This window comes from Phyllobates terribilis, unplaced genomic scaffold (genome assembly GCF_046119375.1).
Source record: "Phyllobates terribilis strain yellow unplaced genomic scaffold, ASM4611937v1 Scaffold_3__8_contigs__length_932513732, whole genome shotgun sequence".
In the NCBI taxonomy this organism is placed as follows: domain Eukaryota; kingdom Metazoa; phylum Chordata; class Amphibia; order Anura; family Dendrobatidae; genus Phyllobates; species Phyllobates terribilis.
Window position 1 is genome coordinate 472,915,186 of NW_027362763.1, and position 13,295 is coordinate 472,928,480.

The 13,295-nt window shown below is 38.2% G+C and overlaps 1 protein-coding gene across 1 annotated transcript in view; it reads right to left on the reverse strand.

Moving 5' to 3' along the window:
* Positions 1–13,295, reverse strand: part of REV3L (REV3 like, DNA directed polymerase zeta catalytic subunit) — a 206,336-nt gene that overhangs the window by 17,526 nt on the left and 175,515 nt on the right. Inside the window, exons 15-24 of the mRNA XM_073675863.1 lie at positions 12,352–12,434; positions 11,353–11,478; positions 10,831–11,020; positions 9,663–9,768; positions 6,692–6,807; positions 4,007–4,125; positions 2,716–2,834; positions 2,063–2,204; positions 1,513–1,757; positions 391–499 (exon numbers count right to left, since the gene is read on the reverse strand). Coding sequence (XP_073531964.1) covers positions 391–499; positions 1,513–1,757; positions 2,063–2,204; positions 2,716–2,834; positions 4,007–4,125; positions 6,692–6,807; positions 9,663–9,768; positions 10,831–11,020; positions 11,353–11,478; positions 12,352–12,434 — 1,355 coding nt within the window. The remainder of the gene's footprint in view (positions 1–390; positions 500–1,512; positions 1,758–2,062; positions 2,205–2,715; positions 2,835–4,006; positions 4,126–6,691; positions 6,808–9,662; positions 9,769–10,830; positions 11,021–11,352; positions 11,479–12,351; positions 12,435–13,295) is intronic.

Here is a 13,295-nt window from a genome sequence, read left to right on the forward strand (position 1 = left end):
AGTGCTGGATATATGGCGACAGCTGATATGTCACTAGCGTTCATTATGGACTTTGACCTATAGGTGGCAGTAAAGGAACAGTTTATACTTTCTCCCGTGGAGCACGGTCCTAAAGAATGTACACCAGCGGCATCTCCCTATAGATAATCTGGACCTTCCAAGAGCTATTCATAATATATTTATTGACTAAGTCTTAGTAAATGATATGCTGGATAATTTTCACTTACATAAATATAAACCTGGAAAAAAGGACAATTTGAATCACGTTCAATTAACATTAGAAAATGTAAAAGATCCAATTCCAGTACAGAGACGTAATACTGACATTACACATATGCAGACCGTCATTATATAGAGTATGTCAGGATATACCAAGGCCAGACTTCTTACCTTAACAAAAGCAACTCCATTAGGGGATATGGTGATATCATGCCGAAGCTGGTACAGGAGGTCTGGAGGAACATGCAAAGATGTGCAGCCAAATTTTAACTCCTCACACCTAGAAAGCAAGTAGCCACATGTTCTTATTTGAAACTATCATAACTACTATTTATTTCAGAGTATCAGTGATGCCAGGGTTCTGTATATATAACAAAGGGTCAAAGACAAGTACAATGGTCATTATGAAATGTAAGTAGAGAGGGAACTAGGAGCCTGCCTGCGAGGACTTACAGTCTACAAGGGAAAGGAAAGGATGCTGCCCATATGAAAGCACAGGGTTATAGACTTTTCTGAAGAGGTGGGTCATCATGTAAGGAGGATGCAAAGAAGAAAAAAAAGACAATCGCAAAAGGGCTTGGCTGTTTCTGAAGCTCCTATAAATGTGAATAGAGAACTACGCACACCCACTACTTCCTCTCCATTGTCTTCAGGGAACATAAACCATCTACAGTATTCAAGCATCTATCATGGACCCACGTCTATTAGACATTCATAAAATACCCTGCTGAGTAAAGGGATTGCCCAGGACTGAACAATTGATGCTCTCACTTTGCGATAGGTCACCATATTAGAGATGGGTGCCGGTCTGACACCAGATACTTCTGCTGATCCGCTGTAATCTGTGCCAGAAACAGCAGCTGGATAAAAGCGACTTACAGAGTGAAACACAATCTCCCATGTGGCTGCGGCCACAAAGCAATGTATGGGGCTGCTGTGTCCCGCCCTGCAAATCGTTCAGATTTGTCAGCTTCAGCTAATTGGTGGGGGTGCCAGGTGTCAGACCCTCAATGATCTCATATTCATGACCTATCACATGGATAGATCATCATTTGATCAGTCCCGACAGGGTAAGGGTACATGATAGATTGCTAAAATAGGACATTTTCCCATGGCTAAATAGTTTTTTATTTTAGCAATATACACAAGATTCACAATGACTCCCCACCATGGTATAATGCCCACACAGTATTTGTTGTTGTGCCTGCCATGAAGTCCTCCTACTGAATCCACTTTATGTTACTCACATACTCAATATTATATGTGAAAAGTAAAAACACTGATGGCTCTTACTTTCCCAGATTCTCAATGTTCCCCAGACAAGTCGAGTAGCAGTAGTTATATGCAATCACGATGGAGGGGTACAAGGACTGAAAGTCCAGAACCAATATGGAATTGCTGTAGAATTTGGACTCTGGCTCCATCACAAGCGGGATGCACTGTGGGGCTCTCATCTGAGCTCGTTGTTGGGCACTTGGAGTTACCGGGATATAATTCATTGGTTTAGCAATACGGAGCATCATTGATTCAACTCGGTACTATGAGAAAAGAATAAGAAATCATTAGTTTTGTCATGTAATTCTTCATGTTTCCAGTGCAGAATTTCAGTTTTAGGTGAATAAACACCATCATTGCCATCATGGCAGCCTTCATCCCAAACTTTACTAGGCCTGGTTAAGGGAATGACTGTTTTGGCCTGGTTTGCTAATGTTTCACTTCTAAAGCGGTGTGTCAAGATGAGAATACCACTTTAATTTACTTCTGCCTTGCGCTGGGTCCTTTTTTAGTAACCACCGGAAAGCTGCACTATTGCAGTATTTAAAACTCCCAACATTCACTTTACCTGCGATCCTCTAGTTAGGACATGCAAAAACTGAATCCCAAAAAGTCTTGCGAGTTCACTGGTTCTCCCAATCAAATCTAAGTGTTCGAGTAATTGGAGTGTCCCAAGAACCCTGCTCATGTAGTGGTCAATCATCCTCCACCTGGAAACAGACACAAAGAGAAAAAAAATAAGATATCACATTATGTGTCCATCCAAAACTGTGTCCTATTTATTATGACATTTTTAACTAAATGTCCCATAAATGGATAAAGCTATGAACCCTAAAAAAGATAATGTTAAGGAATGAGTAACTTGCAAACTGTCCATAAGCTTGTGATAAAGTACTGAAAGAAAATGTATTATCAGGTGAACAATACAGCAAACAGAAGTGTGGAGATAATATCCTCTCACTAAATTATCAAGTAGAAAAGCTAGAAAACGACACCAGCATCCTCCAGGAAGCTGAGCTGCAGTACCTGACAGTGGTCACAAAACAGTGTATGGCGCTGTGGTGCTTCATTTCATACCCTGTTTACATCTGGCCACCGCCAAGAGTTTATATCAGCTGACTGGGGAGGATGCCGCAACCCCCCAGAACTGATAGGAATAACCCATCAATATCAAAGTCCTGGATAACTCTAAGTTAAAATGCATAATTTATAGTATATTACCTGTAAATATCAGATTTATTATCAAACCAATCCGATAATGTTCGAAAAGTGAAAAGTGGGAACCTCTGGTGAAGAACATGGAAGACCACATTTTCAAATGTGTAATTAGTCAGAGCAACCTAAATAAGATGGAAATAAACCACATTAGAATTCTTAAAAGAAAGCACACATGCAGTTTACTGAAGCTCAATTCTGCTCATGAGATGAGAATTTCAGGTCCCTTTAAAAAGATGCTTTGAGGATACAGTTAAAGGCAACAGATTACAATATTATGCAAACCATATTTATTTTTTTTAAATAAGTTTTTATTTTCTGGTTATAGATTTGTTTTTATTTATAATTCCCGTATATAATTAAGGCGGTAGCCATCTTGCCTGAAATATTTCGGTGTTCTGATTCATAGATATGCTTCACAGCAGCCATACGGATCATGGGAGCCTGTATTCTGCAGATGCCTCATTAACATTCACAGACATGCTTTTGATTGGTGCAGAGGTCACCTGTGACCTCACCTAATGTGAATGATGTGATCCAGAATTATGGGCCTCATTCTTTATATGGAGGTGTTGCCCATAATCCTGCCTTTGATGAGAATTAAATGACTGCTAAAAGGTGACCTCTCCAGTAAAGAAACGGTCAACTTATTATGAGGCTTAACAGCTAGAGTAATAACTTCAAGATTTTAAGGTTCTTTTTATTAATATTTATAAAACAATTTTTCAAAAAATATGTTTAAACATAAAAAGTGATTCAAACAATAAGGCATTTTCTAATGCCACATTCCCTAATGAGAGAAAACTTAAGAGATTTTTCATCTGTGGTCAGTAGAGGGAGCTAAACACCAATATAACTCATGACCATTGTTGTTTAGGTAGTATCTATTAAAATGTGACACCTTGGAGGGAATAAATCCAAATACAGCTAAATTCCCTTACCTTTCCCACTCACAGGGTGACTTTATTTACATTTTATATTTCTTGCATTTAGACATGCAACATCAAATTAAAACTCTGAAAACTAATTTATATTTTTTTAATGATGTCAGGGTGATTTTTCAAACAAGTGCCAGATTAACATGCTCTATGAGTAACCATAAGAAAAAAAGTAGGAATTTTAATTTGTTTTTATTCCAGTCAACATATTTTTAAGAAGTCCAAAAATGATAGTTCACTACTAAGTTAATGAAAAGTGAAGTTAAACTATAGAATCATGATTTTTAGTATAGTCCAGTATTATTTATGAACACTGTCTAGAGCAAGAAATAATATTATAATAAAAACTTAGGCAATACCTCTGGTCTCATCATCCTCCAAACATTTAGGATAACCCGTCCGACTATATTGATCTCACTCATAGTTTCAGCCCCATATTCATCCTTCTCTGCAGAAAATCTGTTCTCATTTGCATCCTCTAAAATTAAAGATAAAGACAGATTACATTAACTACTAATTGTTTTACATAACATGTGTTATACATATATATATATATATATATATACGCACACACATATATTATATTTATATACATATATATATAAAAATATATATATACACACATATACATGCATGCATACAGTACGTGTGTGTATTTATATATATATATATATATATATACACACACACACATACATATATACATACACACAGTGCCTTGAAAAATTATTCATTCCCTGTGAACTTTTCCACGTTACACCCGCAAACGTAATGGTATTTTAATGGGATTTTATGTAATATACCAACACAAGTATTTGCGAAGTGTAAAGGAAATGATGCATGGTTTTCTACATATTTTAAAAATATAAATCTGAAGATTGTGACGTGAATTAGTATCCAGCTCCCGAGTCAATACTTTGAAAGACCATCTTTCGCTGCTGTTACTGCTGCAAGTCTTTTGGGGTAGGTCTTTACCAGGTTTTGCTCATCTAGAGGCCGAAAATTTTGCCCATTCCTCTTTGCAAACTATCTCTAGCTCCGTGAGATTGGATGGAGAGCGTTTGTGAACAGCAATTTTCATGTCTTGCCAAAGATTCTCAATAGGATTTAGGTCTGGACTGTGACTGGGCCTTTCATACACATGAATATGCTTTATTCTAAACCATTCCATTGTAGCTCTGACAGTATGTTTAGGGTTGATGTCCTGCTGGAAGGTGAATCTATGCCCCAGTATCAAGTTTTTTGCAGCCTCTAACAGGATTGCCCTGAATTTAGCTCCATCCCTCTTTCCATCAACTCTGACCAGCTTCCTTGATACTGTTGATACGAAAACATCCCAACAGCATGATGCTGCCATCACGTTTGACGATGTGCATGGTGATTTCAGAGTGATGTGCAGTATTTGTTTCCCGCCACACATATTGTTTTGCATTTAGCCCAAAAAGTTTTACTTTGATCTCATTTGACCAGAGCACCCTTTCCACATGTTAGCTGTGTGTCCTACATGGCTTTTTGCAAACTGTACTTATGGCTTGCTTTCAAAAATGGATATCTTCCTGCCACTCTTCCATAAAGGCCAGATTTGTGGAGTATATGACTAAGGGTACGCTCACACAAGCATATAACACAGCCAAGTGCTATTGGATAGCTCTCAATGTTATACTATGGGGGCTGTGCAGATCTGAGATTTTTTTTTACTAATGCCGTTTATGCTAATGACACTCGGCCTGATTCTCTAGCATGAGAGAATCGACAGCTTTGTGACCCCAGCCTAATCGTTGTCCTGTGGATAGATCCACCCACCTGAGCTGTGGTTCTCGGCAGCTCCACCAGAGTGACCATGGGCCTATTGGCTGCTTCTCTAATTAGTGCTCTCCTTGTTTGGGATGTCAGTTTAGGTGGACGGCCATGTCTTGGTAGGTTTGCAGTTGGGCTATACTCCTTCCATTTTTGAATGACGGATTGAACAGAGCCCCATGAGATGTTCAGAGCTTAGGTTATGTTTTATAACCTATCCCTGCTTTACTCTTCTCCACAACTTCATCCCTGACCTCTCTGATGTCTTCTTTGGTTTTCAAGATGCTGTTTGATCCCTGATCACTTGATGTTCTCAAACAAACCTCAGAGGCCTTCACAAAACAGCTGTGGTTATATTGAGAAAAAAATTACACACAGGTGAACTCAATTGATTAATTATATGACTTCTGGAGGCAATTGGTCATACAAGATGTTAGTTAGCGCTATCAGACTAAAGGGGGCTGAATACAAATGCATGTCACAATTTTTAGATTTATATTTTTAAAATAATTATAAAACCATGCATCATTTTCTTTACAATTCACAAATACTTGCTACTTTGTGTTGGTATATTATCTAAAATTCCAATAAAAAGTACATTTAAGTTTGTAGGTGTAATATGATGCTGAATGTGTTCTGAGCACAGACCAAGATAGGGAGTTGGCAGCTTATGGAGTAGAACGTGTTGAGCTAAAACCATTTTTTTTATTATTCTGGAGTCACTGAAAGCTCTGTTTTGAAAAAGTGTGAAGTGGGACCCATATTTGTTAAACTGGAACCATTTATTGGGTGCCCTTGTACTCGGTAATACTGATTTTATACATTTACTGGCCACGTATTGTGTGCCTTAAGGAGTTCACATTTTAGGAGCTATATATATATATAATATCATTTTGTTTGGCAGAGGGTGCAAAAAAAAAAAAAGTTAATATTTAGTGTTCATTTTGATGGATGCTGGAGTTATATTTATTATGCTTTTGCACAATACAAAGTTGTTGTTTGTTGTTATGTCACCATATTGTGTGAGCTCTGGGGATTTATGATCAACAATAGCAATCCTGGCATTGGTTTTCATATAGTCATTTATTTTTTACGCCGTCTCCTGCACTGGTTAGACAATGGGATCATTTCAAAGATCTGGTCATGGAAACAGCAATATTGATTATTTTCACTTTTAACGTGTAAGAACACTTTGGGGACTTGAACTTCCATGAGCTTGGTTTAATATTGACAGATTGTAAACACACCAGGTACTCTGGACATTTGCTGGCAAAGATCCACGTTAAGGGCGGACGCCCTTTGTAAAAGATAACCCCAGGAATGCATCTGAACTTCATATCCTAGCAAAATATCGGGGTCATACCTGTTTGAAAAGTCAAAAGACAAAATATAAAAAGTTATCATGCACATAGAAGGAGCATTACAAGGTCGTTCTAAACTGTTAGACTGTTGGAAATGAACCAATGAGTATTTGAACAGTGAAAATGATTCAATAATGAATTTAAAGGGGTTCCCTCATCTTGGACATTAATGGCACATTTACAGGATATGTCTTCCCTCATGCCTCCTGGAATAGAAAGGTGGCTGTGCATGCGCTTTTCCATCCATTTACATGTATGGCAGTTCCGAATATTGCTAACTGGCCCTTGGCTCTGTCCACTTCTGTGCAGACCTAGATTCAGGAGATTGGGTTAGCTGCACTTGAGCAAAAGTGAATGGAGATGGGAAGTGGTCACCTAGGTAAATCATATGACTGCCACCATCTTCATTCTTATTTACATCCTATGTCTACAAGTTTTAACTATTGACAATGGGAGCCTTATTGTAAAGACATGGGCTAAGCAAAAAGGGATAGTTTAGAGATCCAAAAATATTATTTTATGCCATATAAAAATTTTACAAGAAAGTGACCAATCCCTTTAAAAAAAAAAAAGTTCTTGGGTTTTATATATTGTTTAATCACGGTATAAATTAAATATTGTAATATCCAATAGAAGATGGTTTTCAAATTTTCACTGTTTTCAGGATATTCACTCACGGAATGGAAATATCTGGAAAATGAAGATGACCTGACACACAAAGTATACTAGAAAGCTGTAGGATGTTTCATTTATATACTGATTAAAGTTGATGAGACAACATTTCAAAAAGGGCTCGAAAGGACGTTTGAGGCTGTTTTAACAACATCTATTTGCCCCTAATAAGTGAAATAAATGTTTATCCAGCCACTGGGTTATGCCTAAGGCTCAGTACAGTGTGAAATACAACCATCTGTGACTTGGATGTCTTGCAATAAAGGCTACATTTTTAGGACATGTTTCACTATTATTGCCAGCGAGGCACTTTCCGTGCACTAGAAATGCATCTGATAATTATAAGTAGCGGGCTGATCATCCGTTCTATACTCATGCATATTTGCCCCTTACATTCTACTCATACACTTGTCAACATTGAACTTGCAACATCAAGAAGGAAAAGTTGTGGAATTATGGAAATTACATATACTAACAGCTCGGCGATACATTGATTTGGTCATGGAACCAGTGATACAACCATCTTTTTAAAATGTCCTAGGAGCTGTTTATCAACACGTCAGTCCACATATTGCTCGTGCTACTATAAGCAGCCTGAATAGTCTAAACATGCTATCATGGCCTGCAGAGTCTCCAGATTTGTCTTCTATCGAGCACATCTTAGACACATTGGTTGGCAACTACAAAGGAAGCTGCCAGCAGAGAATGTTGATGACTTGCGTGCCCAAGTGCATTCAGCGTGGCACAACATTCCTTAGACAACTATTAATAACTTCACTGCTAGCATGCCAACGCTCATAAGCGATACTGAATAAATCGAAACGTTTTGAAAATGTTATTTCCATTTTTTTTTTAAGCATTTGTATATTATTAAAGGGAACCTGTCATCTAGTTGTTTTATCTACCCCAAACTAATGCCATCTATGTAAAGGCACTGCTGATTACATCCATAGCTTTAATCTAGAAATCTGGGTTTACGCTTTAGTGAAATGTACTGTTGAATTGTTATACCAATGAGACGCAAGTAGGGGGAGGGGGGCACCGCACTTACAGCTCTGCTACGTCTCTTCCCTTTTCCCCGCCTGCCGCTTGTCTCCTTTCAGTGATTGACAGGTCCACCTTCTTTCAGTGACTAGCCTCTCCCCCTCCAAGATGTAATGCAAGTGCCATCATTCACTAGGTTGTTGTATGTACACTAAGGTCCTGATGAAGAAGGCTCAATCTACATACTTTCTTCTTCCGTCCTGCTGGTCGTTACCGTGTCAGTAAAGAGGACTGTCAGTGTCTGGCATGATTGGCAAACTATGAAGAATGCGCCAGGCAAGGACAGGGAATGATGACTATCTAGGGTAGGAGAGGCAGGTCACTGAAAGAAGAGTGACCTGTCAACACTGACAGGAGACAGGGGCAGGAGGTGAATAGGGAAGAGAGGCAACAGAGTTGCAAGTGCACTGCTCGCACCCTGAAATTGTGTCTCATTTGCATAATAATGCAACAATAAATTTCTCTAAAACGTAAACCCTGATTTAGAAAATAGAAGTATAGATGTAATCTGCACTACAGCGCCTTTATATAGATGGTATTAATTTGGGATGTAAAAACCTGATGATCGGTTTCATTTACCATGTCTGGAGATCCTGTCACTTCCATAATTCCACGACTTTTCCTTTTTTGCCATTGTAATTTCAATGTAGAGGAAAGTATATGGAAGTTGATTTGTATTGAAGTATAAAACTATTTGTAAGGAAATTTCTTTACAGGATATACATAATAAATAAAAGTAAAATACAGGGTTGTCAGCTGCAGAGATTTTATCGTAGATACAAACATTGGAAAAAGAAATTAGAGGGGTCAGAGCAAGTTATATCTCATATAACCAATTTCCTAAAACAAAGTATATCACACAATTGGAAAGAATAACATAAAAGGATTAAAACGCAGATTTGCACAGATGGGACCCTAAGTATGAGTGTATTGGAATAGGGACAATTAGGGGTTTAAAGATATCAGGGAATTAATGGCGCTATTTAAGTGAGTAAAAATAAAATAAACATAAATAAGGTCACAGTATTTACTACCAATAGGTGGCACTAGAGAGACCATCTCTACCAAGAGACAAAAAAGCTATCTGGATCGTATTTGCAAAGAACATCATCTACTCCTCTCAACACAAAACAGTGTATACCTCCTGGTTAAGTTGATTAATTTCTCAAAGAGTTCTTTCTCATCACTGACGTATGTTGTCTGGAAGCCTGCGACTCCAGATCGGGTTAATAAGGGTTTTCTGGCATCTGTAAAAATTAAATCCCAAGAAAATATATATTAAAAATGCAGCTCAGGACTTATGTAAATGCAAAGTGGTGTATGACTTTCATCAATGCTGGTAAATGTGCTAATTCCTGCCTGTCAGTGACAGCCTAGAGTTATTGTTTAGTGCATTTCAGTAACCACAAATGATCAGAAACACTTTTTCTGGTCAATAATAAATGCTGTGACCACATCAACGCCTTTTAAACTGCGCTAAGCAGCATCGCTACTACAGAGGATAATGCATTGCAAGTTGGCACGGAGCATACCCCAAAATGAAGTATTTTAGAAGGTTGCTTATAGGTACTTGTAGATAGTCTACTGCTTGGCTAAAATCACTTTAATGCACAAATTACCATGTCCTTGCAATCTAGTTTTCAGCCATGCAGCAAGTATGGGGAAATTACACGTGTTTTTAGGTGTTTCACCTGTACTTGTTGCATGTCCAGACACTCCAAAAAAAAACAAAGAAAAAAAACAAAATGTGCATATAACCTGTAGTAACTAAATAAGTAAATGATAACAGTACATATAAATAACAGAGTACTTAGTTAACACTATTTTGATAAAAAACATAAAGGCCATCTCATAGTGACAAGGTGTACGCAATCAGGATGGTCCTATCTCTAGTGTTAAAACCTCATCTTGTGTCAGTCGACCCCAATGTTGATGGGGCCAGAGAAGGACCCAGGCCCGATTGTTCAGACACCTGCCCCTGGAAAGCTATATAGATAAAATGCCTAACTCAAAAAGGGGGAGTCATGCCCCAATATGTACAAAGTACAAGAAACTACAGCAAAACCAAAGAAATGAACCGAAGCATGAGTTGGTTTTGCTCATTTCTAACGTTACAACAAACAAAAATGTGTGTAGATGCACATATAAAGCTGATTCAGAACTGCATGAATGATTATTACATGCAAGGTGAAAAGTTTATTGGCGATGACAAGCTTTGACCAATCATTAGTCATCTAAATTAACAAATGCCCGCTAAATCACTTAAAAATCAAATCTATAAATAAAACCCATGACATGGATGTATGCACCTTGATCAGCAGAGGTTTCTTGTGCAATCACAATTGCACCAGCCATTTGTTTCTGGTCACTTCCTGAGAGCAGATAGTCTGATGACAGACAGTAAAATAGAGCACAGATGGGGTCAAATTCAGGATCAGGCTCCAAGTCTCGGCGAGTTCTTGCATGTAACTCCATGCACATGAGCGTCAGGTGCTGCACCTGTAACAAGAACGCACAAGGTAATATATCAATGAGATTCACATGATGCCTAGAAAGCCATGTTCTATGTTCTCGAATAGATTGTGCGGGTAATGAATAACACAAGAGTTTATTTTTGGTAGGTTGTCATAGTACTGTCGCTTCCAATTACCAAAACATACAGAATATGACTGGCTATATCTCAATAATGTGGATAAAATCTAAAAGAATGGATGCCATTGATTTGTGATAGAATTACATCATGAAGAGGTCACAGATGCATACAGGCCTTTACGCTGTGTAGTTAGCTCCATATCTACTCAGTATTCATCCTCTGGGCCCTAAAATCTCACCTCATGCAAGGCCTTTGCATCTTGTAAATTCTGTACATTGACTTTGAAGCCATAAGAGTTATTTAGAGAAGGACCCTCAATCTGAGAAGTTTCTTTCTTCACATCAGCCATGGCAGCAAACTGATTCTATGCAATATAAGTAGTAAGAAAAAGCATTAATACATATATACAAAGACACAAACCGCAGAGTATAATGTAGATCATTCTAGCAACTGGACTTCATAGTAGAAGTCGAGAAAATGTTGTGCCTGGTGTGTTCCCAACACCAGCAGCATTTACCAAAAATGTATTTCCTTAGTCCTTTCAAACACTATGGTGTATACTTTGGATTGTAAGCAGTATATAGCGCTTAACCTACAGGTGCTTGGTGTATAGCGATCAGTAACCAGCAGACTTTAGAAGATGCTTTTAGGTTCCGTCAATAACCAATTAGATGACACAATTATCACTTGCAGAGAGAGTGGCGTTCTGCAGGTTATGAAAGGTACTCAATAATGTCATCAGTCTTCATTGTCACGCAATCCCTGTGACCAATTAGCAGCTGCTTCACTCTCCCCTCCTTCAGACAAATAACATACATCCACACGAAAGTGAGAGCGGCAGCTCTCACTTCCTTCAGATGTATGTGATACGTCCAAAGGCAGGGAGAGTGAAGCAGCTGCTTATTGATCCCAGGGATTGCGTGACCATGTCACTGGAGCCCCGAGAGTGCCAGTTCTGACATCGCTGCAACGGCACCAGCACTGGAGGTGTGTATTAGTGTTATTATTTTACTGGGGTCAAACATTTACAGGGCACATCCCATAACAAGGCTAGAAATCGAATTTGCACCAATTTGACATCCCACCAGCTCGGCATCTGACACCACACACTGCCATGGGTGCTATATAAAAATTTTTTTTATAAAAAAAGAATAGCTCACTCTGAGGGAGAATCCAGATACTTATTACATTTTGTATTTTTCAAGATAGTCATGAAAGCAATGCATGCCATATCTACCTTCAACTGAGTAGTTAGCAGAACTCGCCGCAACTTATCAGGGTTAGCCCCTCTACTTTGACTCATCTTTTGAAATCGGACTGCTAGAAGACAAATTGAACACAATAATGTCAGAATTAGCTTAATAAAACACACACACACTATAGAAAAAGTAATATAGATGATATGCAATCTTAAAGGGGTGTCCTGGGAAATAAAAACGGCTTACAACATGAAAGCAATTGTTAAAAAAATCATTTTTGTAATTCAGCTTGGTTCAAAATTCTAAATTGTTTCAGCAGTTTCTAATCTAGCAAGAGACGAGAACAAAAATGGGTAAAATAACAGATTTTTTTAACTGCGCTAAATTGCTATGGTTTTTAGTAACAATTGCACTTTAGAAACAGTTTTCACCAGAAAATCTCTTTAAACAGTGAAGTGAAGTTGGCTGCATCTATACTATAAGTTTGTATAATTTGGTCTACGCCGTCCACAGAAACAAAACATCTTTTTCTAGTTGAAAGATTTTGATGATGTAAGAAAAAAAATAATTCTCCTGTTCTCATTGAGGTTTAACAAATCCTACTCATTTATAACATATCCATGCGACATGTCACAAATATCTGATAGGTGCATGTCTCGGAGGCCTGTGATCTGTTTGCTGATTCGAAGAGGCCAGAAACTCCTGACTCTGATAATAGGAGGGGGGCCAGGAGTTAAAAGCTGCATTTGTAATTCTGTTGGTCGAAGTCTAATTGAGAGACACATCAATACAAATGTTTCTCACATCGGACAACTATACTGTGGCCAATTCAGATACTACATATCCCAAAATGAAACCAGATCAAATTGTACAAAGATATTGAGCTTGCAAATTGTGTGTTCGGTTCTGCAGCTTTTGACAAGAATATAGACGACGGACACGGTCCTTAATTCATCATGGTGATTACGACAGAATTCAGATG